The sequence below is a fragment of the Cucurbita maxima genome, unplaced genomic scaffold, assembly GCF_002738345.1.
Source record: "Cucurbita maxima cultivar Rimu unplaced genomic scaffold, Cmax_1.0 Cma_Scf00010, whole genome shotgun sequence".
NCBI classification, from domain to species: Eukaryota; Viridiplantae; Streptophyta; class Magnoliopsida; order Cucurbitales; family Cucurbitaceae; genus Cucurbita; species Cucurbita maxima.
Window position 1 is genome coordinate 5,974,540 of NW_019272026.1, and position 23,288 is coordinate 5,997,827.

General features: G+C 38.9%; 6 protein-coding genes across 12 annotated transcripts; 5 read left to right on the top strand and 1 right to left on the bottom strand.

Moving 5' to 3' along the window:
• Positions 1 to 1,298: 1,298 nt before the first annotated feature.
• On the top strand, positions 1,299 to 5,843 carry LOC111484852 (E3 ubiquitin-protein ligase RGLG2-like). The gene is made up of 13 exons (XM_023131469.1): positions 1,299 to 1,463; positions 1,574 to 1,620; positions 2,750 to 2,998; positions 3,085 to 3,169; positions 3,251 to 3,391; positions 3,486 to 3,599; positions 3,683 to 3,780; positions 4,400 to 4,479; positions 4,551 to 4,656; positions 4,756 to 4,883; positions 4,996 to 5,164; positions 5,290 to 5,346; positions 5,436 to 5,843. The coding sequence occupies exons 3-13, from the start codon at positions 2,765 to 2,767 to the stop codon at positions 5,514 to 5,516; spliced, it is 1,293 nt and encodes a 430-aa protein (XP_022987237.1). The 5' UTR covers positions 1,299 to 1,463; positions 1,574 to 1,620; positions 2,750 to 2,764; the 3' UTR covers positions 5,517 to 5,843.
• Positions 2,834 to 7,982, top strand: LOC111484848 (aldehyde oxidase GLOX-like). The gene is made up of 2 exons (XM_023131464.1): positions 2,834 to 2,837; positions 6,099 to 7,982. The coding sequence occupies exon 2, from the start codon at positions 6,109 to 6,111 to the stop codon at positions 7,792 to 7,794; it is 1,686 nt and encodes a 561-aa protein (XP_022987232.1). The 5' UTR covers positions 2,834 to 2,837; positions 6,099 to 6,108; the 3' UTR covers positions 7,795 to 7,982.
• A 440-nt stretch (positions 7,983 to 8,422) lies between these two features.
• Positions 8,423 to 12,790, top strand: LOC111484842 (probable galactinol--sucrose galactosyltransferase 2). Of its 2 annotated transcripts, none has more exons than XM_023131458.1 (14): positions 8,423 to 9,087; positions 9,511 to 9,773; positions 9,848 to 9,938; positions 10,026 to 10,074; positions 10,159 to 10,250; positions 10,361 to 10,468; positions 10,570 to 10,680; positions 10,791 to 11,201; positions 11,291 to 11,432; positions 11,518 to 11,585; positions 11,672 to 11,806; positions 11,898 to 12,124; positions 12,208 to 12,296; positions 12,388 to 12,790. In XM_023131458.1, exons 1-14 carry the CDS (start codon positions 8,717 to 8,719, stop codon positions 12,667 to 12,669), a joined length of 2,439 nt encoding a protein of 812 aa, XP_022987226.1. In that variant the 5' UTR covers positions 8,423 to 8,716; the 3' UTR covers positions 12,670 to 12,790. The 2 variants fall into 2 exon arrangements, with proteins under 2 accessions (XP_022987226.1, XP_022987227.1); XM_023131459.1 differs by having other exon boundaries at positions 8,425 to 9,087; positions 9,514 to 9,773.
• A 410-nt stretch (positions 12,791 to 13,200) lies between these two features.
• On the top strand, positions 13,201 to 15,189 carry LOC111484771 (28 kDa ribonucleoprotein, chloroplastic-like). Its single transcript, XM_023131357.1, has 4 exons — positions 13,201 to 13,872; positions 13,962 to 14,063; positions 14,497 to 14,778; positions 14,894 to 15,189. Exons 1-4 carry the CDS (start codon positions 13,312 to 13,314, stop codon positions 14,954 to 14,956), a joined length of 1,008 nt encoding a protein of 335 aa, XP_022987125.1. The 5' UTR covers positions 13,201 to 13,311; the 3' UTR covers positions 14,957 to 15,189.
• A 97-nt stretch (positions 15,190 to 15,286) lies between these two features.
• Positions 15,287 to 18,736, bottom strand: LOC111484770 (protein-L-isoaspartate O-methyltransferase 1-like). 6 transcript variants are annotated; one of them, XM_023131350.1, is made up of 5 exons: positions 18,481 to 18,736; positions 17,950 to 18,123; positions 17,492 to 17,762; positions 15,966 to 16,130; positions 15,287 to 15,729 (listed from the first exon to the last, which is right to left on the bottom strand). In XM_023131350.1, exons 1-5 carry the CDS (start codon positions 18,712 to 18,714, stop codon positions 15,479 to 15,481), a joined length of 1,095 nt encoding a protein of 364 aa, XP_022987118.1. In that variant the 5' UTR covers positions 18,715 to 18,736; the 3' UTR covers positions 15,287 to 15,478. The 6 variants fall into 6 exon arrangements, with proteins under 6 accessions (XP_022987118.1, XP_022987119.1, XP_022987122.1 ...); XM_023131351.1 differs by having other exon boundaries at positions 17,950 to 17,997; positions 18,481 to 18,734; XM_023131354.1 differs by having other exon boundaries at positions 18,358 to 18,499.
• Positions 18,737 to 20,864: 2,128 nt separating this feature from the next.
• On the top strand, positions 20,865 to 22,910 carry LOC111484769 (leucine-rich repeat receptor-like serine/threonine/tyrosine-protein kinase SOBIR1). The gene has a single exon (XM_023131349.1). The coding sequence runs from the start codon at positions 20,890 to 20,892 to the stop codon at positions 22,804 to 22,806; it is 1,917 nt and encodes a 638-aa protein (XP_022987117.1). The 5' UTR covers positions 20,865 to 20,889; the 3' UTR covers positions 22,807 to 22,910.
• Positions 22,911 to 23,288: the final 378 nt, after the last annotated feature.

The window sequence follows — 23,288 nt, forward strand, 5'->3', positions numbered from 1 at the left end:
TCTTAAAATAATAAAGTGATTAATAAACTAACCACTAAGGATCAAATTTGTTTATAAAAGATTTTATTACCATAAATTTAGATTATTACAAACTTCAAAATTGTTATCGAAACTAAAAATATATTTTAGATTTTTGTTGGTATTTGAAGTAAGGGTAAAATCTTGATCAAATTAAATGAGGGTAAAATTGAAATGAAATATTAATCAGTCTAATTTTAATAAAATTCTTATATTTGGAAAGTTGCTATATTTAAAAAAAAAAAAAAAAAAAAAAAACTAGATCTTCTTATTATAATAATTATTTAATTTAAATAATATAACTTTTTTATTTAATCATGTCGGGTGACTTTCAAATCTTAATATAAATGTGTTTCTTCCTTGACTAAATAAACCATAAAAAGATATATTATTAATATTTAAAGGGTAGGTAGCCAATTACACGTGGAGCTAACAAGTAGGAGTGATAGGTGTGAACAAATAAGAGTTAAATTAATAAAAATTATTTGGTCTAAAAAAAAATATATAGTCTCTACAATATTTTAAACTTTTAAAAAATATATAAATGAAAATGGTTAATATTATGAATTTTTAAAAAGTATTCAAAAATATTTTTAAATATTTAAAAAATAAAATTTCCATTAATAATACCCTTTAACATTTTTTAAATTAAAAAATACCTCTCTGATTAATATTAATTTTTATGAAAGTCTTTTTTTTTATAATTTTTTTTGAAGTCTTTCTTTTATATTGCTATCAAGGTTCAACGGTTTGCTTACCTTCCAACTAAGAAAATATGGAGGGAGGGAAGTGGAGTGTTGTTATCCTGACACGTAGATATTTATATTTTAATTAATTTGACCAAATCAATCAAATGACTTGTCCCACTCAAACGTTGTGTTTAATCATTTTCCACGACCAGGATTCTTATATTAAAATTTTTCCAAAATAAATAATAAATTAATAAAAGATATTTATATATTTAAAATCTTGGAAAAAGTATAAACTTCTTCACATCTCGCTCAATTCAATTTAAAGTGACAAATTCAATTTTGTATTTAATATATTTTTAAAATTGTCAAACAATAAATATAAATAATATAATGGGGTTTTGTAATTTAAAATACTAAAATTGGGTAGATATATGGCACATGGGTTGCTCAATAAAATTGAATTTATTTAAAATACTTACATTATTAATGAAATCTATCTATCTATCTATATATATATATATATATATATATATATAGTTCCTTCAGCTTTTGATTGTGATAATGGGCAGCTCATTAAATATTCAACCTTTAATTTTCCCTTAAAATTCGGGTTTGATGATTTGGGAATAATATTTGGAAGTTGCAGAGAGAAATAAAGGATTGCGGTATAGAGGACGTGTCGGGATCGGCGAGAGTAGCAATCAGAATTATTTTGGCTGCGCGGGAATCTTCCTGGAAATTCATCATTGCCAAATAGCAATTCTTCTAAAACTCGCTTTCCTGCCCATGAGCTTCATCACCTAATTTCATCTCCTTTTTTGTTTCAATCGTATCGGTGCTTCTGTTGTTCATTGTTCTTCAAGAATTGCTCTGCCTCGCACTCTTGACTCGCAGCAGATTCTCCTGCTCTGTAAGTTTTGTTCGCGTTTTTAATTTATTCTTCTTCTCTCTGATTGGATTCTGTTGATGAAATTTTGTATTTGGAGTTTCTTATTTGCTCTGATTTGTGAGGGAGTGTGGCTGAAACTTTAAATGCAGCTCTTGCATCGACTTTGTTTATGCCGTTTTTTCAGATTGTTCTCAGCCGAGTGAAATTTTCTACTCTTTTTGTCGATGGGATGGATGATTAAATTCTCTGTTTATCGATATTCTTCTTGCGAAATTTAATCCAAATCTTCGTCAGATCATTGCTCTTGAATATTAGCATTGCTCCTAGTAGATTTTGGGTTTGGATTGCCTCTTGGAGATTTGGGTTTCTTGCAAAAGTTCTCGGAAATCCTTGCATGTACTTGTCTCTGGTATCAAACCACTGAATTTACATGTTCTGTACAAAGATACGAAGCTTTTATCATCATTCAACCTTCTAACAGCAGGGTTGTTTTGTTTGTCTTTCATTTGGACTCTTTCTGATCTTAGAACCCATTTGTAACGGCCCAACCCACTATTAGTAGATATTGTCCTTTTTAGGTTTTCCCTCTCAAGGTTTTAAATCGCGTTTACTAGGGAGAGGTTTCCACAGCTTTATAAATAATGTTTCGTTCTCCTCCACAACTGATGTGCGGTCTCACAATCCATCTCCTTCGGGGCCAGCGTTCTTGCTGGCACTCATTCCTTTCTCCAATTGATGCGGGACCCCTCCAATCCACCCCCTTCGGATCCCAGCGTCCTTGCTAGCACACTGCCTTGTATCCACCCCCTTGGAGGCTTAGTCTTCTCGCTGACACATCGCCTAGACACTCTTATACCATTTGTAACTGTCCAAGTCCACCACTAGCATTTATTGTCCTCTTTGGGCTTTCCCCTTTGAGCTTCCCCTCAAGGCTTTAAAACGCATCTACTAGAGAGAAGTTTCCACACCCTTATAAAGAATACTTTGTTCTCTTCCCCAACCGATGTGGGATCTCATACCATTCATTTCATTTGTATAGTTAAACCTCTTTTGTGTTTTGGGCCTTGTTTTGTGAAACCTAGCTTCCTCTATATATAAAAACACAGAGAATTTCCGGTGAATGATGCTTACAATCAACTTCATGTTGCAGAGTTCTTGTAAAGTGATGGGTGGGAAAAGTTCTAAGCCTGGAAGTTCAAGACGCCATTCGTCTAGTTGGTCTAACTCACAGCAGTGGAGTAATTACAATTATCCGGGGTCGCCATATAATCAACCAAGGCCACAGTATCAGTTTGCACCTCCAACTCCAAGCTATGGTGGAACTCAGGCCCCTGAGACAAGAAAGAGGCTGGAGAGGAAGTATTCAAGGATAGATGATAACTATAATAGTCTTGAGCAGGTCTGCTGCAATTCATATTGCAAAATTTTATTGACACTAAATATTTCAGCATGAAACTCGTTTCTATACTCTGATACTCTTCACAGGTTACTGAGGCATTGGCTCGTGCAGGCCTCGAGTCTTCGAATCTTATCGTTGGTATAGATTTCACAAAGAGCAATGAGTGGACAGGTTCAGCCTTGCTTGGCCATTTAACGTTATAATCTCTTTCTTGCATAGCATGTGCACATGCTAACTATGCCCTTTACATAGGAGCAAGATCATTTAACCGTAGAAGTTTGCATCACATTGGAGATGAGCAAAATCCCTATGAACAAGCAATAGCAATTATTGGGAAAACATTATCTTCCTTTGATGAAGATAATTTGATTCCTTGCTTTGGTTTTGGAGATGGTATTTCTTCTAAAGATTTTTGCAGTTGATCTGTTTTTCGCACATTTTTGTTTGAATAAACAGTAGTGAAGTATGTGACTCTAAATGTTGGCAGCATCGACTCATGACCAAGAAGTTTTCAGCTTTTATCCAGACGAGCGAGTTTGTATTGGATTTGAAGAAGTGTTGGATAGATATAGGGAACTTGTGCCTCATCTTCGACTTGCAGGTTGCAGTCTGACCATTTGCTATTATACCTTTCTGTTGTTGGCTTTTACTTACTGTACTTTCATTATTTCATTCCTGGGACAGGACCAACATCATTTGCTCCTATTATCGAAATGGGTATCACAATTGTAGAGCAAAGTGGAGGACAATATCATGTATTGGTAATAATAGCTGATGGTCAGGTACTTCCATCTCCATTCCAACTTGACTTCAATTTTGATTGTTTTAGAGCTCATGTTTATAGCATAACTTCCTGTTTGCTCCCAGATGCATAAGAAATTAGTAGTTATGTAAATGATAATAGTTTCACAATGAGCAGTGAAAATATGGAACCATTTAATTTCAGCCTAAAGAACAGAAACAAAAGTTGCATCTGCATCGATTATGTAACAACTCAAGCCCACCGCTAGCAAATATTGTCCTCTTTAGACTTTTCCTTTCGGACTTCTCCTCAAGGTTTTTAGAACTCGTCTGCTAGGGAGATGTTTCCACACTCTTATAAAGAATGTTTCATTCCCCTTTTCAACCGATGTGAGATCTCAAGGTTGTGGGCAGGAACAATGTGTCAAAAATTCTAATTTTTGAAGGATGTAGAAATCTTCTCATTCATAAATCATGGCTGATTAAACTGATATGAGTCAGTTTTATTTATCAAGCAATACACTGCTTGTTCAGTAAGCTATTCATAATGTATGTAGTCTTTAAATAGAGTTTCCAGCCTGACTGATGTCTGTGGCGAGTACTAACTAAAGCCAAGTTTTCTCATGGTGGTTGAAAAATAGTCTTTATTCTCTTTGACAGGTTACAAGAAGTGTTGATACAGAGGGTGGACAGTTTAGCCCACAGGAAAAGAAAACCATTGAAGCAATTGTGAAAGCTAGGTACGTTAATTTATCAATAATGGAACAGAAATGGCATTATTCGTGCTCTGTAACTTCATGTTGAATTGCAGTGCATATCCCCTGTCGATTATACTGGTCGGAGTAGGGGATGGACCTTGGGACATGATGAGGGAATTTGACGACAATATCCCGGCTCGAGCCTTTGATAATTTCCAAGTAACTACTCTTCTTAGGAGGGTTTTAGTGTTTTGTTTCTCAAACTGGACTTGCTTCTGTCATAGCTTGAAATCTGAGAAATTCCATTTTGCACTGCAGTTTGTGAACTTCACAAATATAATGTTGAAAAATATGGATCGAGCTAGAAAGGAAACGGAATTTGCTCTAGCAGCACTCATGGAAATACCCTCCCAGTATAAAGCAACACTGGAGCTTGATATTTTGGGGTAATAACAGGATTCAAAAGTAGTATATTGTAAGATTCTTGCAGTTAAATGGTAGTGTATTTCCTTCCATGATTTTTTTCTTAAATAGTATTCTCTTTCACTACTCCACCAGTGCCAGTAGAGGGAAGGAAATCGACCGATTTCCTCTTCCCCCTCCTCGTTATGGTCCTAGTTTCCAGAAGACCTCAAACTCGAGCAGCTCTCGCCCAATGCCACCCTCATTTGCTGGAGTTGCTCCTGTCCGATCTGCACCTCCTCTAAGTTCGGTTCCTGATGCCCATGTAAATGCTTCTTTTCCCTTATTAGATCCATATTATCTCAGCAATGAAGACTGAGTAGAGCTTCTATTCTACTGGGTATGAAAATTGAAAAATGGAAATGAAGATTTTTACACCATCTGTTGCAGGCTTGTCCCATTTGCATCTCCAATGCAAAAGATATGGCTTTTGGTTGTGGACATCAGGTAATCGCATTGGTAACTTTCATATTGAAGCTTTTGATGCCTGACTCAATCATTACCTGGAAGAAACACTAAACTTTTACTATCTGCAGACATGCTGTGAATGTGGACAGGATCTTCAGTTGTGCCCCATATGCCGCAGCTTTATTGAAACTAAGATAAAGCTTTATTAGCTAAAACCCTCTGTGCTGAATTCTTTCTCATTTCCCAATATCAACTCCAGCTTCTTGCTTGAGTCGTCTTTGCAACTCCTTTACTGGGCTCGAAAAGGCGTTGTTAATTTGGTAAGTCGAACGATATAATTTTGTAAATATCGATAGTTTGTCCCACTGATTTTCATTCATGTGTTTCCATGTCATTCCCTAAAATGTCTAGAAATGATGCTTGTTAAGTCTCGTGGGGGCAATATACGCCTCGAATTCTTTACGAAAACTAGTTTTTCATAAGTATGAATGTAATTACAATATCTTTAGTGGCATAAGAGACTTGATTTCTCATTACCAGCTGCATTGAACTCTACCTAACACCCTCACAGAAAGAGGCGCTTGCATTGCTTTCTATACGTTACAGAAATAGGCTGACTAAGTTTCAGGCAAGCCTCACGCTCTCTTATGCATGACAGCTTCTATATCCTGAATTTGGGCCAAACTAACTTACAGTATTTCTTGAATGAACCAAACTTTTCCGCGAACATTACTCACTCAACTAGGTGGGAAGCTTATATAAACAACTTCACCTCTTCCAACAATATTCAGACCAACCCACATGGCCAACCATAACCATTTTTCTGCAGTTCTCATCGTGCTGCTGCTGCAATGTATACAACTCAGTTGTGTAGTTGGAGTTTCCCAACCAACGCAAACAGGAGGAAGGTGGGAGCTTCTTTTGAATAACACTGGCGTAGTGGCCATGCACATGGCTTTAACCCGCCACAATACTGTTGTTGTATTTGATCAAACCAGTGCTGGCCCGTCTCAATATAAACTCCGTCGAAGATTCGGGGGGGAAAGGTGTACATCGGCCCATGCCGACAATATAGACCCCAACTGTTATGCCCATTCTGTGGAGTATGACATTTCAAGGAATGAAGTTAGAGCTCTGCGGCTATCTTCCGATGCATGGTGCTCCTCTGGTTCCTTCCTGAGCAATGGAACTTTGTTACAAACAGGTGGGCATGGTAGCGGGTCTCGAAGGATCCGCAAATTCAGGCCTTGTAAAGACCATCATTGTGACTGGAGTGAATCCCATTCACTGCTATCAAATGATCGTTGGTATGCTTCGAATTTAATCCTTCCCGAGCATGATCGGGTAATCGTGGTGGGTGGTAGGAGGGCCTTCACATATGAATTTGTTCCAAAAATGGGGAAAGGGAAGGCCTTTGATCTACCGTTCTTGCATCGAACTTTTGATGATCGGGAGGGAGGAAACAATCTCTATCCCTTTCTTCATCTCTCCTCTGATGGGAACTTGTTCCTTTTCGCCAACAGAGACTCTGTTCTCTTCAATTATAGACGAAACAAAGTGGTCAAGACATTTCCTCGAATACCTGGTCGGGGGTCGCGGAATTACCCCAGCACTGGCTCGTCGGTGATCCTCCCATTGGATCACGCAGACAGGTTTCGAAAGGTCGAAGTCATGGTGTGCGGGGGCTCTGCTACCGGAGCTTATAGGGCAGCAGGACGTGGGCGGTTCGTGAAAGGTCTGCAATCATGCGGAAGAATGGTGATCACTGGGAACACGAACAAATGGAAAATGGAACAAATGCCAGAACCCCGTCTCATGCACGATATGCTGATCCTTCCAACGGGCAATATCTTGATCATTAATGGCGCTAAAACTGGCAGTGCAGGATGGGGCAACGCAAGAAACGCTTCCCTTCGACCCTTTCTCTACAAGCCTAAAAACAAACCAAACAGAAGATTCTCAGTCCTGAAATCTACCAAAATAGCAAGAATGTACCACTCATCAGCGATTGTTCTTACCGACGGAAGAATCTTAGTTGCGGGCGGGAATCCCCATAGAAATTACACATTCGAGCACGTACATTACCCGACCGAACTCAGATTACAAGCATATCATCCAGATTATACTGAGCCAAAATACGACGGTCTGAGGCCAAAGAACGTGTCGATACACTATGCTCAAGGTGATCACGGCATCAAATACGGCAAACAGTTCACCGTTCGATTCAAATTGGAGAGGAGAAGGAGCGGTGTTCTGGAATTCAACGCTTACGCACCGCCATTCACGACTCACTCGATTTCGATGAATCAAAGGTTGCTGAAACTGAAGAACAGGAACACGGAGATAGACGGCAATGGCCAATGGATAAGTACCGTTGTGGAGGCTCCACCGTCGCCCAATGTTGCACCCGCCGGTTTTTACTTGCTGACGGTCGTTAATGGCGGAATTCCCAGCGTTTCTCGGTGGATAAGATTCATAAATTCCTGATTCTACGAAGCTTTCGAAGTAACTTAGTTCTCCTGCTTTAATATTTTCAACTTTGAGTTCTTGGGTGAATAAGACAATATCTCCACGAATTAAAAAAAAATCTTCCATATTTGGATCATATTTACTTAATCCAAATTGTTTATGCAATAAAAATCATTTAGTATAAAGTTATTGCATTATTCAAGAAATTTATTAAATGTGGTGTTAGGTTTAATTTATTGAAAAAAGAAATTAAATAACAAAATTGACGTTTGAAAAATAAAATACTTAGGAGAAATATTTTAGTATTTTGACACGTCATTTTGTGATGTATTATTTTTTTGCTGTATAAAAAAAATCCGTCAATCCTCGTCATAGCTACGTAAGATTTTATCTCGGTCTACTCAGACAGCAACGCTCCACTTCACCGAAATTTCCACTCTACCTGCCAACACATATCCACGTCAGCCAAAAACCAAAAAAATACTTTAAAATTCGGGAAGCTCGAGAAAGCAGGAACATTAAATAAAAGGTCAGCTTTCAAAATGAAGATAATTCTAAAAAAGACGGATAATAACTATAGAAATTGTGGAACGTGAAACTTATGGAATGTTCTAAGAACAAGCCGGCGTTTAATTTAATTTAATTTTGATACAATTTTCTTATTTTATTCCTTGTAATTAATTTGGGTGCTGTTTTTCTTCCTTTCCATCATTACTTGGTGCCAATAATGTTTCACGAAACATATCCATTTCTGTTTCAGATGGAGATGAATCGAGGGCGAAATAAAGAGAATTTATGCAATTTTTAAAAGAATTCCCATTGTTTCCCACCAACCAATTCAGGTCGTCTTGTTCTTGTCTTTCCTTCTTTCCGTTTCGGTCTCTTAGAGAAATAGAGATTAATGGGGCCTATAAATTGGTCGCACAGTATTTGATTTTCAATGTATAAACCCTTCGCGTTGAAAATCTCCCCTCTCCAACGTCTGGTTTCAACCGATTTCTTCAGATTTCGCTACCCATTTCGTCCAAACCTTGCTTTTCAATCAAATCTTCTTGCATTTAGCTTTCGTCAATTTGTTTCCCGCTCAAAGTTTGGGGGTAGGGTTCGTTGTTTTTCGAGTTTCAATTCGAATATGACGATCACGACCTTGCCGAGTATCAAAGATGGATGCCTCATCGTCGGCGACAAGGTGGTTCTGAACGCCGTACCGGACAATGTTGTTGTCTCTCCAGTGACGCATCGGGCAGCTTTCCTCGGCGCCACTGCTTCTAGCTCTAGCTCTCGTCATCTGTTTTCGGTCGGAATTCTTGAGTGAGTATTTTATCTTCCTTTTGCCCTTTTCTTGGAGATTTTACACTTGCATGTATAAGAGATAATCTATACTATTAGATGAACATGACTATGATATTGTCCATTTTGAGCCTAAGCTCTTGTGGCTTTGCTTTGGGCTTCCCAAAAATGCCTCATACCAATGGAGTTTGTATTCCCTACTTATAAACCCACGATCTTTCCCTAAATTAGCTGAGCTGACGTGGGACTTTCATCCTCGTTTGACCAATTTTCCTTTGCTTGGCATGGATCGGATGGCATAGTTTTATGATCCCATATGGACCTTCTTGCTTTGATGTGATATCTGATGAACAAACAGAGAACTCTGCTTATACCAGCAATTAAGTCTTACATATACTATGAGAAGTTAACGTTTCCTTATGGGATTTGGGGGTTTCAATGCAGAAGGCACGAGTTTTTATGCCTATACAGATTCAAAATGTGGTGGATGATACCAAGAATTGGGAAGTCAGGCAGTGAAGTGCCTGTGGAAACCCAAATGCTTCTTTTAAAAGTGGCAGAAGAATCTGCTTTGAATGATGAAAGTTCAGCTGATCAAGACACTGATAGGTCTTATTACATCCTGATTTTGCCTGTCTTGGATGGATCATTCCGTGCAACTTTGCAAGGAACCCCACAAAATGAGCTTCAATTATGTGCTGAGAGTGGTCAGTTCTGTTTAATCATAGGTGTTCCTCTTGGATATGTTTGAATTGGATCTGATTATGGTGTTTTCTTTTAGGGGATGTTAATGTTCAAACTTCAAAAACATTGGAAGCTGTATTTATAAACTCAGGAGATAATCCTTTTGAGCTCATTACAAATTCTATGAAGTATGCCTCTCTCCTTTTTTTGTGATTTCTCAAACAAGTTAACGACGGGAACGAAATCCTCTAAGTTCACCTCGTCTTGTCGTGTAGGGTACTCGAAAAGGTTAAAGGAACTTTTAGTTGCATCGACAACAAGAAGGTGATCAATGTCATATTGTTCTTAGCTGTTTCGTTATTGCAGGAATTTGTGTTAAAACTTCGTATCTTGTTTTCCTTTTGATAGATTCCTTCGCATTTGGACTTGTTTGGTTGGTGCACTTGGGATGCGTTTTACACCGATGTTAATCCACAGGGGATAAAGGAAGGTCTTCGGAGGTAAAATAAAAGACGTGAAACTTTATACATATCATGATGATGATCATTCTTCATGATCCATTTTAGATGAATTTTATGAGTTGCATTTTTGTTTTTTTGTATCTTCATAGCTTTTTGGATGGAGGTGTTTCCCCAAAATTTCTAATTATTGACGATGGATGGCAAGAGACCGTAAATGAATATCGCAAAGAAGGTGAACCGGATATCGAATGGATACAGTAAGTATGGACCTTTCTGCTGAAACTTAGTAATCTCGTTAATCAAAATTTTTGGTCTCAGAATCACTCTCTTAGTACAAATTTTACTTCTTGAACTGTAGGTTTGCCACGAGATTATCGGACATCAAAGAGAACAAAAAGTTCAGGGGTTCTGGTTCAGATGATTCTCTACAGGAGCTTGTTCATAGCATTAAAGAACAATATGGGCTTAAGTGAGTTCACTTACAATCATGATTAACTCTCTTCATTCATTTTTGGTATCCAAAATTTTGTTGAGGATGGTATTATTGACATTTGCAGTATTTGCTTTATAACATTGCAGATATGTCTATGTATGGCATGCTTTAGCTGGTTACTGGGGAGGCGTGCTCCCGTCTTCTGAATCAATGAAGAAGTACAATCCTAAGATCGAGTATCCCATTCAGTCACCAGGGAACGTTAGCAATCTTACAGACGTTGTCGTAGATATCTTGGAGAAATATGGACTTGGAGTTATCGACCCTGAGAAGATTTACGAGTTCTACAATGATCTCCATGGCTATCTAGCGAGCATTGGCATTGACGGGGTCAAGGTGGATGTCCAAAACATAATGGAGACCTTAGGTACAGGACACGGTGGACGTGTATCAATCACTAGACAGTATCAAGAAGCGTTAGAACAATCAGTTGTAAGAAACTTCAAAGAAACTAATCTGATTTGTTGCATGAGTCATAACTCCGACTCGATATACAGGTTTGTCGATTTGCTTACTCCTAAATGCCTCAGACAAGCACAAATTTTTTCGACGTACATTTTTTTTATTTGTTAGTTTCTTCTGTCAGTTCAAAGAAGAGTGCAGTTGCTAGAGTATCAGAGGACTTCATGCCTAGAGAGCCAACGTTTCAAACTTTACATGTTGCTGCTGTGGCTTTTAATAGCCTTCTATTAGGGGAGATTGTTGTGCCAGATTGGGACATGTTTCATGTAAGTTTTTCGGTTAAAAACTGCACCGTTGGAGACACTTAAGATCACGAAATCTAAAATGTTGCGTTTTTTCAAAAATTTATAGAGCAAACATGAAACAGCTGAGTTCCATGGTGCAGCAAGAGCGTTGGGTGGCTGTGCTGTATATGTTAGGTAGTACACTTGCTTATGACATGTTTCTAATTTGTATTAGCTAAGCTCTTTGAAAGCATTGCTAACTCGAACTGACATCAAAACAGCGACAAGCCCGGGAACCATGATTTCAAGATACTCAGGAAGCTAGTATTACCTGATGGATCAGTCCTACGGGCAAGACATGCAGGTCGGCCTACTCGAGACTGCTTATTTCAGGACCCTGTGATGGATGGAAAAAGGTATGGAAGAAATGTTTGTTATTAGTCTCATTAGAACCGATGCACGGAACTTTGAACCACTGAACCTTTTGTGGCATTGTCTTCCCTGCAGTATATTGAAAATATGGAACTTGAACAAGTTAACCGGGATCGTAGGCGTGTTTAACTGCCAAGGCGCAGGACAGTGGCCATTGATGAAAGTGGCTCAGAATGAAGATACCTCAAAGTCTACAAATTTAACAATCACAGGTAGTGTCCGACCAAATGATGTAGAATTTCTCGAAGATGTTGCAGGTGAAAACTGGGATGGAGATTGTGCAGTTTATGCGTTCAACTCAGGTTTGATTTCCACTCCTTTTTTCTCCATTTCTCTCTGATAATCAGACACTTAAAGCTGAAAAAGTTTGAACTTATGTTTGTAGGATCTCTTTCTAAATTGAAACGGAAAGAAAGTGTTGAGGTTGGATTGAGAACTTTAGAGTGTGAGATATACACCATTGCTCCAATCAGGGTCAGTGAAGATATATATATATATATATATAAGTTATGAGTGTCATCATCACTTCGAAACTAGTTATTGATCTAAATGGTTATATGATCAGGTTTTCGGCAACGATATTCACTTCGCACCAATAGGATCGCTCGACATGTATAATTCAGGAGGAGCTATCGAAACTCTAAGTCATAGTATGGATCTTTCACAATGCACCATCAAAATGAGGGGACGATTCTGTGGCAGATTTGGAGCATACTCGAGCACGAAACCAAGCCGATGCACAGTTGACCTGAAAGAAGAGGAGTTTACATATGAATCTGGAAGTGGACTATTAAGAGTGAAACTTGAAGATGGTTCCATTTCAAGAGAGATAGAGTTTGTATGTTGATGATATGTTGAGCATGAGGAATATTTTGTTTGAAATATGAATCTCAGCCGTTCATTTCGGCTAAATCTTGTAAAAACAATCACACTATATAATAAAAAGTTTGGTTTCATTTGGGCTTAAACTCATCTGACTGGACCTTGTTGTCTAGAGCCCAAAGAAGAATTTGGCCTACTGGACCTTGTTGTGTAGATCCCAAAGAAGAATTTGGGCCTACTGGACCTTGTTGTGTAGAGCCCAAAGAAGAATTTGGGCCTACTGGACCTTGTTGTGTAGAGCACAAAGAAGAATTTGGGCCTACTGGACCTTGTTGTGTAGAGCACAAAGAAGAATTTGGGCCTACTGGACCTTGTTGTGTAGAGCCCAAATAATAATTTGGGCCTAAACTCATCTGACTGGACCTTGTTGTGTAGAGCCTAAATAAGAATTTGGGCCTAAACTCATCTGACTGGACCTTGTTGTGTAGAGCCCAAGATGTGGGCCTTTTTATGCTTTCAGTCCGTTAATTTCTCTCTCTCTCTTCTCTCTTCTCTCTTCTTTCTCTCTGTTCCTTCACTGACCCTTATCCTCACCTCCTGGGTGTTAGGCCTCTCCTCTAAAACCCTTCTTCGTTCTCTCTTCATCTCCTCTCCCTGAGATTCGGAAATGGCTTCTTCTTCAGCCACTTCAATTTTGAAGCCCTTATCCAAGGCAGATTCTTGCCTTCTCTCTTTGCCTTCTCTCTTCACCTGCAGACCCCCGCACTCTTTTCTCTCTTTCCCTTCCAAATTCACCACCGCCCCCTTCCATCTTTCCTCTTCTCATTGTTCTTCGCTCTTTTCCTCCTCGAAGAAGAAGACACATCTCTTATCGCTAGTTGCCTCTGTGGCCCAGTCTTCGGAGTGGGGCCAAGAAGACGATACCATCACCATTGACCCAAAACTCAGCGGCGACGAGGATGGCGAAGAAGGCCCTCATTGGGAAAATCAAGAGCTCAGTGAGAATGAGTCTCGTATTTCTGATTGGGAAGGTGAAGGCGAAGGCGAAGATGATGGAGGAAGTGAGGGTGAAGGAGGAGGAGTTTTGGAGCTGGGAGACGAGGAAGAAGGCCCTTTGGAGGAGCCAAATGAAGACGCTAAATTGTATGTTGGGAATTTGTCATATGACGTCGATAGTCAAAAGCTTGCAATGCTGTTTGAGAAGGCTGGAACTGTCGAGATTGCTGAGGTGAGATTCCAGAGTTTGGTGAATTGAATGTTTTTTTGTTTATGAATTTAGGGTTTAAGCTCTTAATCTTCTGCTTGTGAGGACTGTAGGTTATTTACGACCGACAATCAGATCGGAGTCGTGGTTTCGGTTTTGTGACAATGAGTAGTGTTGAAGAAGCTGAGAAAGCTGTGGATACCTTCAACCGTTATGTAAGCTTTTGATCTTCAATTTCTTCATAAATCCAAACCTTATCTAACTTTCTCTTCTACACAGGATTCACCCATATTTGATTATCATGAAACCTCCTCTTCATTCCTACTTTTCAGTGGAAAATTCAGAAGAATTTATATGAACTGTTTTTCATGAATCTTAGAGTTAGGGTCTGTATGGGTCTAGATTGATTTGTTTGAGTGGCTCTGTCTCTTTCCTGGCTAAGGCTGATCTTGTTCTCGGGGTTTGCCATTGATTTGTTTTGAGGTTAATGTTCCTATAAAGGAAGGCCATGTCCTTGTGTAAACCTATTGTCTGGGCTGTTACTAGAGTATCTCAAACATATCAATTGGTTTCTTTTTTCCTTCGGTTGAGCTGCCCCTTGATTTTTGCTTGCTTCTTAAAATCTTAATTGATTGTGTGGGTTAATAGGAGTTCTTGGGGAGGACGTTGGTTGTTAATAAGGCTGCCGCCAGAGGTTCAAGGCCAGAACGCCAACCACGAACATTTCAACCAGCTTTCAGAATCTATGTTGGTAATCTTGCATGGGAAGTAGACAGTGCACGCCTGGAGCAGGTCTTCAGTGAACATGGTAAAGTAGTAGACGCTCGGGTTCTTTACGACCGGGACAGTGGCCGTTCTCGTGGATTTGGCTTCGTGACCATGGCCGACGAAACTGGAATGAATGATGCCATTGCTGCTCTGGATGGGCAGGTATGAAAATTGCAGTTTCTTTACAGCAATCATTTTAGAATCCGAACTTGATAACACCCAGTTACTTGAATCTTGTCAACTGCTAAGAAAACATTCTGGAATTTGAAATATGCAGAGTGTAGATGGAAGGGCAATCAGAGTGAATGTTGCAGAGGAAAAACCAAGGCGCAACTTCTGAACTGAACCATGATATGATGAAACCCAATGCCCTTTTTCTCTTGTTTGTTCTGTGTTTCGCTTTTCTTCATCTTTTCTTCCTAAAGTATAGGTGAGTTTTGTAGTGCCATTGTTTAGCCACCTTGTAAAAGTGCAATTTGATGTCCTTTATGCTTTCACAATTTCAAGTCTGTTATTATTCTGGATTGATGCGAGTTACTTGTTTCAAAAGTGTTGTACCTTTTTTTATCCTTCCACCCTGCTCTCGATACCTCATTCACTGAAGTTACCAAAATTTGATATTAGTCACTGAAGGAGACGAACAAATCATCCGGGAATAAACGATCCATCATTGAAACATGAACCCCCTCGAGAACATGGCCAAAGGGTTGTTGAAATTTCGTAATGATAAATGTGTCAAACACACTTATTTTGGACCAAATATCCACATTGAGGATTAAATTTACAAGGATGATATAGTTCAACAAACGGTTTCAAAAAGTTCCTATACAGCATTCTTGATAAAAGCTATGCGCAAACCAGATCAGTTGTCACCTAACTGAGCTTCTCGACTGGTAAGGGGCACATAACGAACAGAAGTCTCGTCGTGGATGTTAATAGAGCCATCGGTATCTTTGTCCACAACCTTTAAATCCTGGAATATGTTCCCAACTGGAATCACCATTCTCCCGCCTGGTTTTAACTGGTCAATGAGAGCCGGAGGAATTTCAGCAGCAGCTGCTCCAACATGAATGGCGTCGTACGGTGCACACTCTGCCCAACCCTGCCTGCCATCTACAACATCCAATAACAATAACTAACCGAAGTCTTGTCGTGAAAGTGTCTTGTTTTCGAAGTGTTTCACTCGAAAGTAAACTACCATTACTCTCAAGAATATATCATTCCAGTTCAAAAATAAAATGGGTGCAAGAATATCACTTGACGGATCAACCAAACTAAGGAAAAGAGTTCCTATTCTAGATTAAAAGAACAATTATGGCTCTAGGAACTGGAAAAGAAGACGAACGTACCACCAACATGTACAGAGAGGGAGCCTTTTTTCAGTAAAGGAGCAGCAGCACTTTTTTCAATATTCTTGATTGAGGAAGCAACCAGCTCAGGAATATGTTCCACACCAACGGCACGACCTTCGGGTCCAACCATTAATGCAAAGCATGCAGTCAAGTATCCCGTTCCTGCCAAGGTGACCAATTTAAAACATAAAGGAACGGGTAGGGGTCGAGGAATTGATATTTTGGAGTTGAAAATCCAATTTCAAACATGAAGGGTAATAAAATCGTATCTTCTTAGAGTAATAAACAGCCGGAGGAACCTTGTCTGTTTGCCCTTTTGAGCTAGCATTTTAGCCCTATCTGGAAATCAAGTAGTCGAAAAAATCGAATCTTGAAGAATGAATACCCACAACCTTCACTAACCAGATAGCATTTTCAATTGGGTAGTGTGTGTCAAGAGAACACTGAACCCTTGTAGGACAAACCACAATAATTCTTCTACAATTTAGATGTTTTTCTTTTCTTTTGGTGGGGAGCACTCAAGAAGTGCAAGTAAAAGTAAAGATGGAGAATATGTGATATCTCACATTGGTTGGGGAGGAGAACAAATCACCATATATAAGGGTGTGAAAACCTTCTCCTAGCAGACGCGTTTTAAAGTCTTGAGGGGAAGTCCGAAAGAAAAAGCCCAAAGAGACAATATCTGCAAGCGGTGGATCTTGGGTCGTTACAAATGGTATCAGAGCCAGGTACCGGACGATTGCCAGCCTTCTCGCTGTTCCCCGAAGGGGAGTAAACACGAGATGGTGTGCCAGTAAGGACGCTCGGCCCCAAAGGGGATGGATTTGGGGGCGGTCCCACATCGATTGGAGGAAGGAAAAGAGTGCCAGCAAGGACGCTGGGCCTCGAAGGGGGGTGGATTATGATGTCCCACATTAGTTGGGGAGGAGAACAAATCACCATATATAAGGGTGTGGAAACCTTCCCCTAGCAGACGCGTTTTAAAGCCTTGAGGGGAAGCCCGAAAGGGAAAGCCCAAAGAGGACAATATCTTCTAGCAATGGATCTGGGTCATTACAGAATACATCAAATCCTTGAGGAAATGTCTGTTAGAAATCATGACTCTCCACAATAGTATGATATTGTCGACTTTGATCATAAGCTCTCATGTCTTTGCTTTGGGCTTCCCCAAAAGGCCTCATACCAATGGGGATGTATTCCTTAATTATAAACCCATGATCATTTCCTAAACTAGCCTATGTGGAACTCTCTCCCAACAATCGTCAACAATGTCCAAACTCATATTGTCCTCTTTAGCTTTCCCTCAAAGTTTTTAAAATGTGTCTATTAGGTTGAAGTTTCCACACCTTTATAAAGAATGTTTCATTCTACTCCCCAAACAATGTGGGATCTCACAATATATATTTATGATTATAAGTTACTTAGAACTCAAACATAGTTGGGCATCCATAGGAACTCAACAGTTACGATAAAACCACGAATGCAATTTTCAGTACGTAGAAAATGTCAGTAAGATGGATAACCTGAGCCAACGTCCAGAGCTCGCATTCCAGGCTGCAAGTGTTTCTCCAACAACTGAAGGCAAGTAGCATGCATGTGAGGTGCAGATATAGTGGCATTGTAACCTATCGGCAGGGGAGTATCGACATAAGGAGGAACACCATCCGGTACAAAGAAGGCCCTATCTACACTCTCCATTACTTCAGAAACCTTCTTTGACCTAACCACTCCATAGCTCTGGAGATTCTCCACCATTTCTTTGTTTGTACCTATGCCACTTCCACTCCAGAATCTCTGCAATGTGATACTACGATCAAACATTCAACCCCTTATAAAGAATTGAAAACGAAAAATACTTCCCCTTAATAGAAACACAACAATAATAAACAATTCACAAAGGAATTCCTAAGTCTACCTCATTAATTCATAAAGCTATTCATCTTCAATGCGACCCTTGGCTCATTATCGTTAATGCAATTACCTTATCAATCTCCACAGCCTCAGAAGCCGGGCCGTTTAGGGACGAAACCTGTCCGTCCAATACACTCGGACATGCATGCCGTCGAATATCATTATCAAAAGATTGCACATCCCAAGGAAAATATACCAGAATAGAATACACTACACATACCACTCGAATTAAAATCCCCTGAAACTACATGTATTGAAAAAAAAAAAAAATACAGTGAATGATTAAAATGAAGATTCAAGAATGTATCAAGAAGTTTCAAAGCGATGCTTCTCTATGGAACAATTTCGAATTATCCAAAATCCAGATAAGAGAGAAAGACGAACAAATTTTTACACAGCTTCTTCCTTCTAAAATCGTATACAAAAATATCAAAAGTTGGGTCGTGGATGCACATACAAACAAACAAACACGATATACCTTCAGCGTCAGAAATGGATGGGGGGGCAATTCATCCATTTTGGGGAAATCCAAGTATCTCCAATTTCAAATAACGAAAATCGGTGGGAATTAGCGGTAGATAGAGAGAGAGGGAGAGAGTACCTCCATCCTGGAAAGAAGACAATTTCCCGTGACGAAATGAGGGTTTAGAAATCGAGGTAAGAAGGGGATGATAGTGGTGGTGGTTTTCGGAACAGAAGAAGCGGTCGGTGGTAGGGCGGTGGGAAGACGGAGAGGGAGACGGCGGTGGCGGCGGAGGGATGAGGGGGTGTTGAAGTACAGTCCAATAGAAGGCGCACAATAGCGGAGTGACGGGGATATTTGAGTTAAATTCATTTTCTCCTTCTTTCCCCATTAATCCATCAGAATAAAATAATTAAATACATAGACAGCTGTCAGCAAAAATTCCACACCGCCTTGAGTATTTTTTTTTTTTCACACGTGTGAGACCAAACGGAAAATCAAAAATTCCCATCCTGACCCGTGCAAATCCACGCCTCCCCGGCTTCACTACTTTTTAATATATATATTGAATTTGAATTTTTAGTAATTATATTTGAAATCTCCTATTATATTTTTATTTACATAATATTATCAAATTTATTATGATATTATATATTTTTAAAATAGATGAAAAATTTTGTAACCTACTTTATTATTGAAGTTCATAAAAATTGAAAATTTTCGTCCTATCTGGAAAACGTCTCTAAGTCATAGCATTATTGATGTTTTAAAACTACCATTAAAATAAAAAATATGTTTGACATGAAATAATATAAAATATATTTTGTAGTCTAAAACGAAAATTAAAATTCAAATACGATCACGTGCTTTAATTTTAATTTTAATTTTTTTTATTAGTAAATTGTTATTTTGTTTGAAATGGGGCATTATATGGTACTTGATCTAATTTGCAATTGAGAGCAGTCCAACTAATTAAAATATTGTGTTTCTTTTATTCCACAAAGCCACTAGCGTAGCAGTCATATTTAATTAATTGGTTTTATGGGACAATTAAAGTTTATCTTTACTGATAAAAGAAAAAATAGAGGTGAAATGAATTTAATAGGTTAAAATTGATTTTTCGTGTGGGGAGAAATAATAATAGAGGGACAGAAAAAGGACAGCATTTGTGTGGTGTGGGGCCCGTGGACTGGGTCTATATCTAAGCATTAAGGCATGGATCCATCGGCTGATAATAGCTAGAAGACTCGGTGCCCTTGGCCCCTCAATCCGTTTACTTGAGTGAAAACAAAGACTTTAACGCGTATTCAAGATTCCAAAGAAGTTTCAAAGTATTTTCCACGTCAAAGTATAAATGTAGTATCTAATATTTAATCTATCTAAAATTATTTTTAAAATTCACAAATGTATGCGATAGAATTTTAAATTTATAAAATTTAGATAGAAAAAGTGTGGTAGGTTTTTAACTAATCAAATAAAATTAGTAATAAAATTTTGTTGAGTTATCGTCAGTGGTCAAAATCTATTGTTGGGGGAAAATTGCATTCCTGGCTGCCTTGGTTGTTGGAGTTTCAAGGCTTGTTTCCTCGTCTAAATAGTAACCAAGAATTGAAAGTTGAAAGCCTTCGCAAACAAATAATAATAATATGTTTGAAGCCGAATGCTAAAATAAGACTCAATTTTTTTTGTTAAATTCAAATCAAGCTTATAAACACTAATTCCACATTAAAAAAAGTTACTTACCTAAACTGACTAAAAAAAGCTAAAGCCGAGCTCAATCACTTTCCCATTGAAGTTTAATCATTTTATTGTTTTTAAAAATATATATTTATTCAATACTTTCAAAAATAAATGTTGTTAAATTTTATTGAATTTATATTTATATTTTTTTATTTTAAAATTTTTGTATTATTATTATTATGATTTGTTTTACAACATCATTGATTTATAGTGTCATTTTGTATATTTTTTTTTAATTTTTAATTAGCTTTTATCGCTTTTAAAATTTTATATTAACTATAAACTATAATATTTAAACTATAAAAATATTTAACAAATATTAAGTTCTTTTTTAATATATAAAATATAATATATAAAGGAACTATACACCTGACCAAATAATAACATAATGAATCGATTTAAATATGACTCAATCAAAGTTTAATTTTGAGAAATTAATTTTGAGCCAAGCTTAGATTGCAATAAGGCTTCTGACTTTCAAGTCTATTGATGAGAACGAGTGATGGGATGGTCTTTGTACTATTCTTCTCCCTAAAATTGAAGATTTAAATTTCTAATAACTATTTTTTGTGAATTTTATTTTTTTAAAAAAAAATCAAGTGAGATTTTGACTTTAACGTATTAAACAATTAGATACTTTGAAAAGTAAATAAAAATTGAAGGATGACCAAAATTAAAGTGGGCTCCAGCCATCCAATTGTGATCCCGTTTTTCGTTGGAACCACGCCTATAAAGAAGAAGACCAAGTCCAACACTACTGCCAATTCTTTTGCTCGCCGGCAAACTCCCTTCGCTCGCAGCCGGAAAATGGCTTTACCTTCCTCCAAACTCCTTCCATTCTTAGTTTTTCTCTCCGTCCTTTTCCATGTCCATGCCCGACTGAACATTGATCCTTCAGATCTCAGAGCCTTTTCTATCATCAAGAATAACTTGGGTATTGACGGTCAACTCTCCCCCTACCCATGCGACAACGCCGGTGTATTCTGCGAGAGACGGCTCTCCAGCAACGGCACTTACGTTTTGAGGGTCACCAGGCTCATTTTCAAGTCCAAAGATCTTGCTGGTTCTCTTCCTCCGGCTATCGGCCGGCTATCGGAGTTGAAAGAGCTTACGATTTCTAATAATCACCTCGTTGACCAAGTGCCTGCCCAAATCGTCGACTGCCGGCAATTGGAAGTTCTCGATCTCCAAAACAACCACTTTTCTGGAAAAGTTCCGACCGGATTGTCCTCGTTGACTCGCCTTCGGGTCATCGATCTTTCGTCCAATAAGTTCTCGGGGAGTTTGGATTTCTTGAAGTATTTTCCCCATTTGGAAAGTCTCTCCATAGCCAACAATTACTTCACGGGGAGAATCCCAGCTTCAATTCGTTCTTTTCGCAATCTTCGAGTCTTCAACTTCTCAGGAAACCCCCTTCTCGAAAGTTCATACCCCATCGTGAAAGGCGTTGAGTTCTACTCAACTACCGAAGTTCCCAAGCGTTATAAGTTATTAGCTGAGAAGTCCAGTACGAAAGGCAATCACAGTGCCGCCGCCACAGCGCCAACTTCGAGTGCTCAAGCTCAATCTCCTGCGGCCTCACCTCCTCATAGGAACCGGAAGAATAAAGCAAAGATAGTACTTGCTTGGATTCTTGGGTTCCTCGCTGGAGCAATTGCTGGAAGTTTGTCAGGGTTTATCTTTTCACTAATGGTTAAACTCGTCATAGCAGCTATAAAAGGTGGAAGCAAGAATTCGGGACCCTCAATATTTGCACCTAAGCTGATAAAACGAGAGGATCTGGCTTTTCTAGAGAAAGACGATGCACTAGCATCGCTCGAACTGATTGGAAAAGGTGGATGTGGAGAAGTTTACAAGGCGGAATTACCAGAAAAAAGCGGTAAAATGTTTGCGATAAAGAAGATAACTCAGCCCCCAAAGGACGCAGCCGAGTTAGCTAACGAGGATAGCAGGTTTATGAGCAAGAAAATGCGTCAGATCAAGTCAGAGATCAGAACTGTGGGTGAAATCCGGCATCGGAATCTTCTTCCTCTTGTGGCCCATGTCCCCCGTCCTGATTGCCATTACCTTGTGTACGAGTTGATGAAGAATGGAAGCTTGCAAGATATATTGAATCAGGTTTCAGGAGGAGTGAAAGAACTAGACTGGCTTACTCGGCATAACATCGCTCTCGGAGTGGCATCTGGGCTGGAGTATCTTCACATGAACCATACCCCGCGTATTATTCACAGGGATCTGAAGCCTGCAAATGTTTTGCTTGATGACGACATGGAAGCTCGAATTGCTGATTTTGGGCTGGCAAAAGCAATGCCAGATGCCCAAACTCACATGACAGCTTCAAATGTTGCAGGTACCGTAGGATACATCGCACCAGAGTATCATCAGACCTTGAAGTTCACTGATAAGTGCGATATATACGGCTTTGGGGTTCTGCTTGGTGTCTTGGTGATCGGGAAACTTCCATCTGATGAGTTTTTCCAGGACACGGATGAGATGAGTTTGGTTAAGTGGATGAAGAATGTGATGACTTCGGATAATCCTAGGAGAGCCATTGATCCGAAGCTCCTGGGTAATGGCTGGGAGGAGCAAATGCTCTTGGCCCTCAAAATTGCCTGCTTTTGCACTATGGATAATCCAAAAGAGAGGCCTAACAGTAAGGATGCCAGATGCATGCTGTCACAGATCAAGCACGATGTACCTGAAACTTCCTCTCTAAACGTCTAAAATAATAATGCTTGCAAATGATTGTATCTGTTTAATTTCTGCTTCCAAAAATGCGCGTTGTCAATCAAAGATCTAAATGTTTATATATTTGTGCACTTTGATCATCTGCTTGCGTATTCCAAGGCAAAACCTAAACGTAAATTTTGAAAATGAAATAGCAAGGTCTAAGAAAGATGAGGAACACCCTAAGAGGACACACAGAAACAGGAAGAGGAGCAACTGTGTACTGCTACAGTCCAGATTGCAACTAAGACACTTGTCCTTCTCAGTACTTCAATATTACGTATCAAAGAATAGAACGTAATTATTTTTAGTTACTAAACATTCATAAGGTATCATGAACCCACCGGCATCCTAACAATACGAACCCTGGATTGCATTTTAATGATCATTTTCTACTACCATAGTACCCATATCTATCATTCACGTTCTGTTGGCTTTTACTTTTTTGCCCTCAAAAGATCTCTGGACGGGGACTCAAC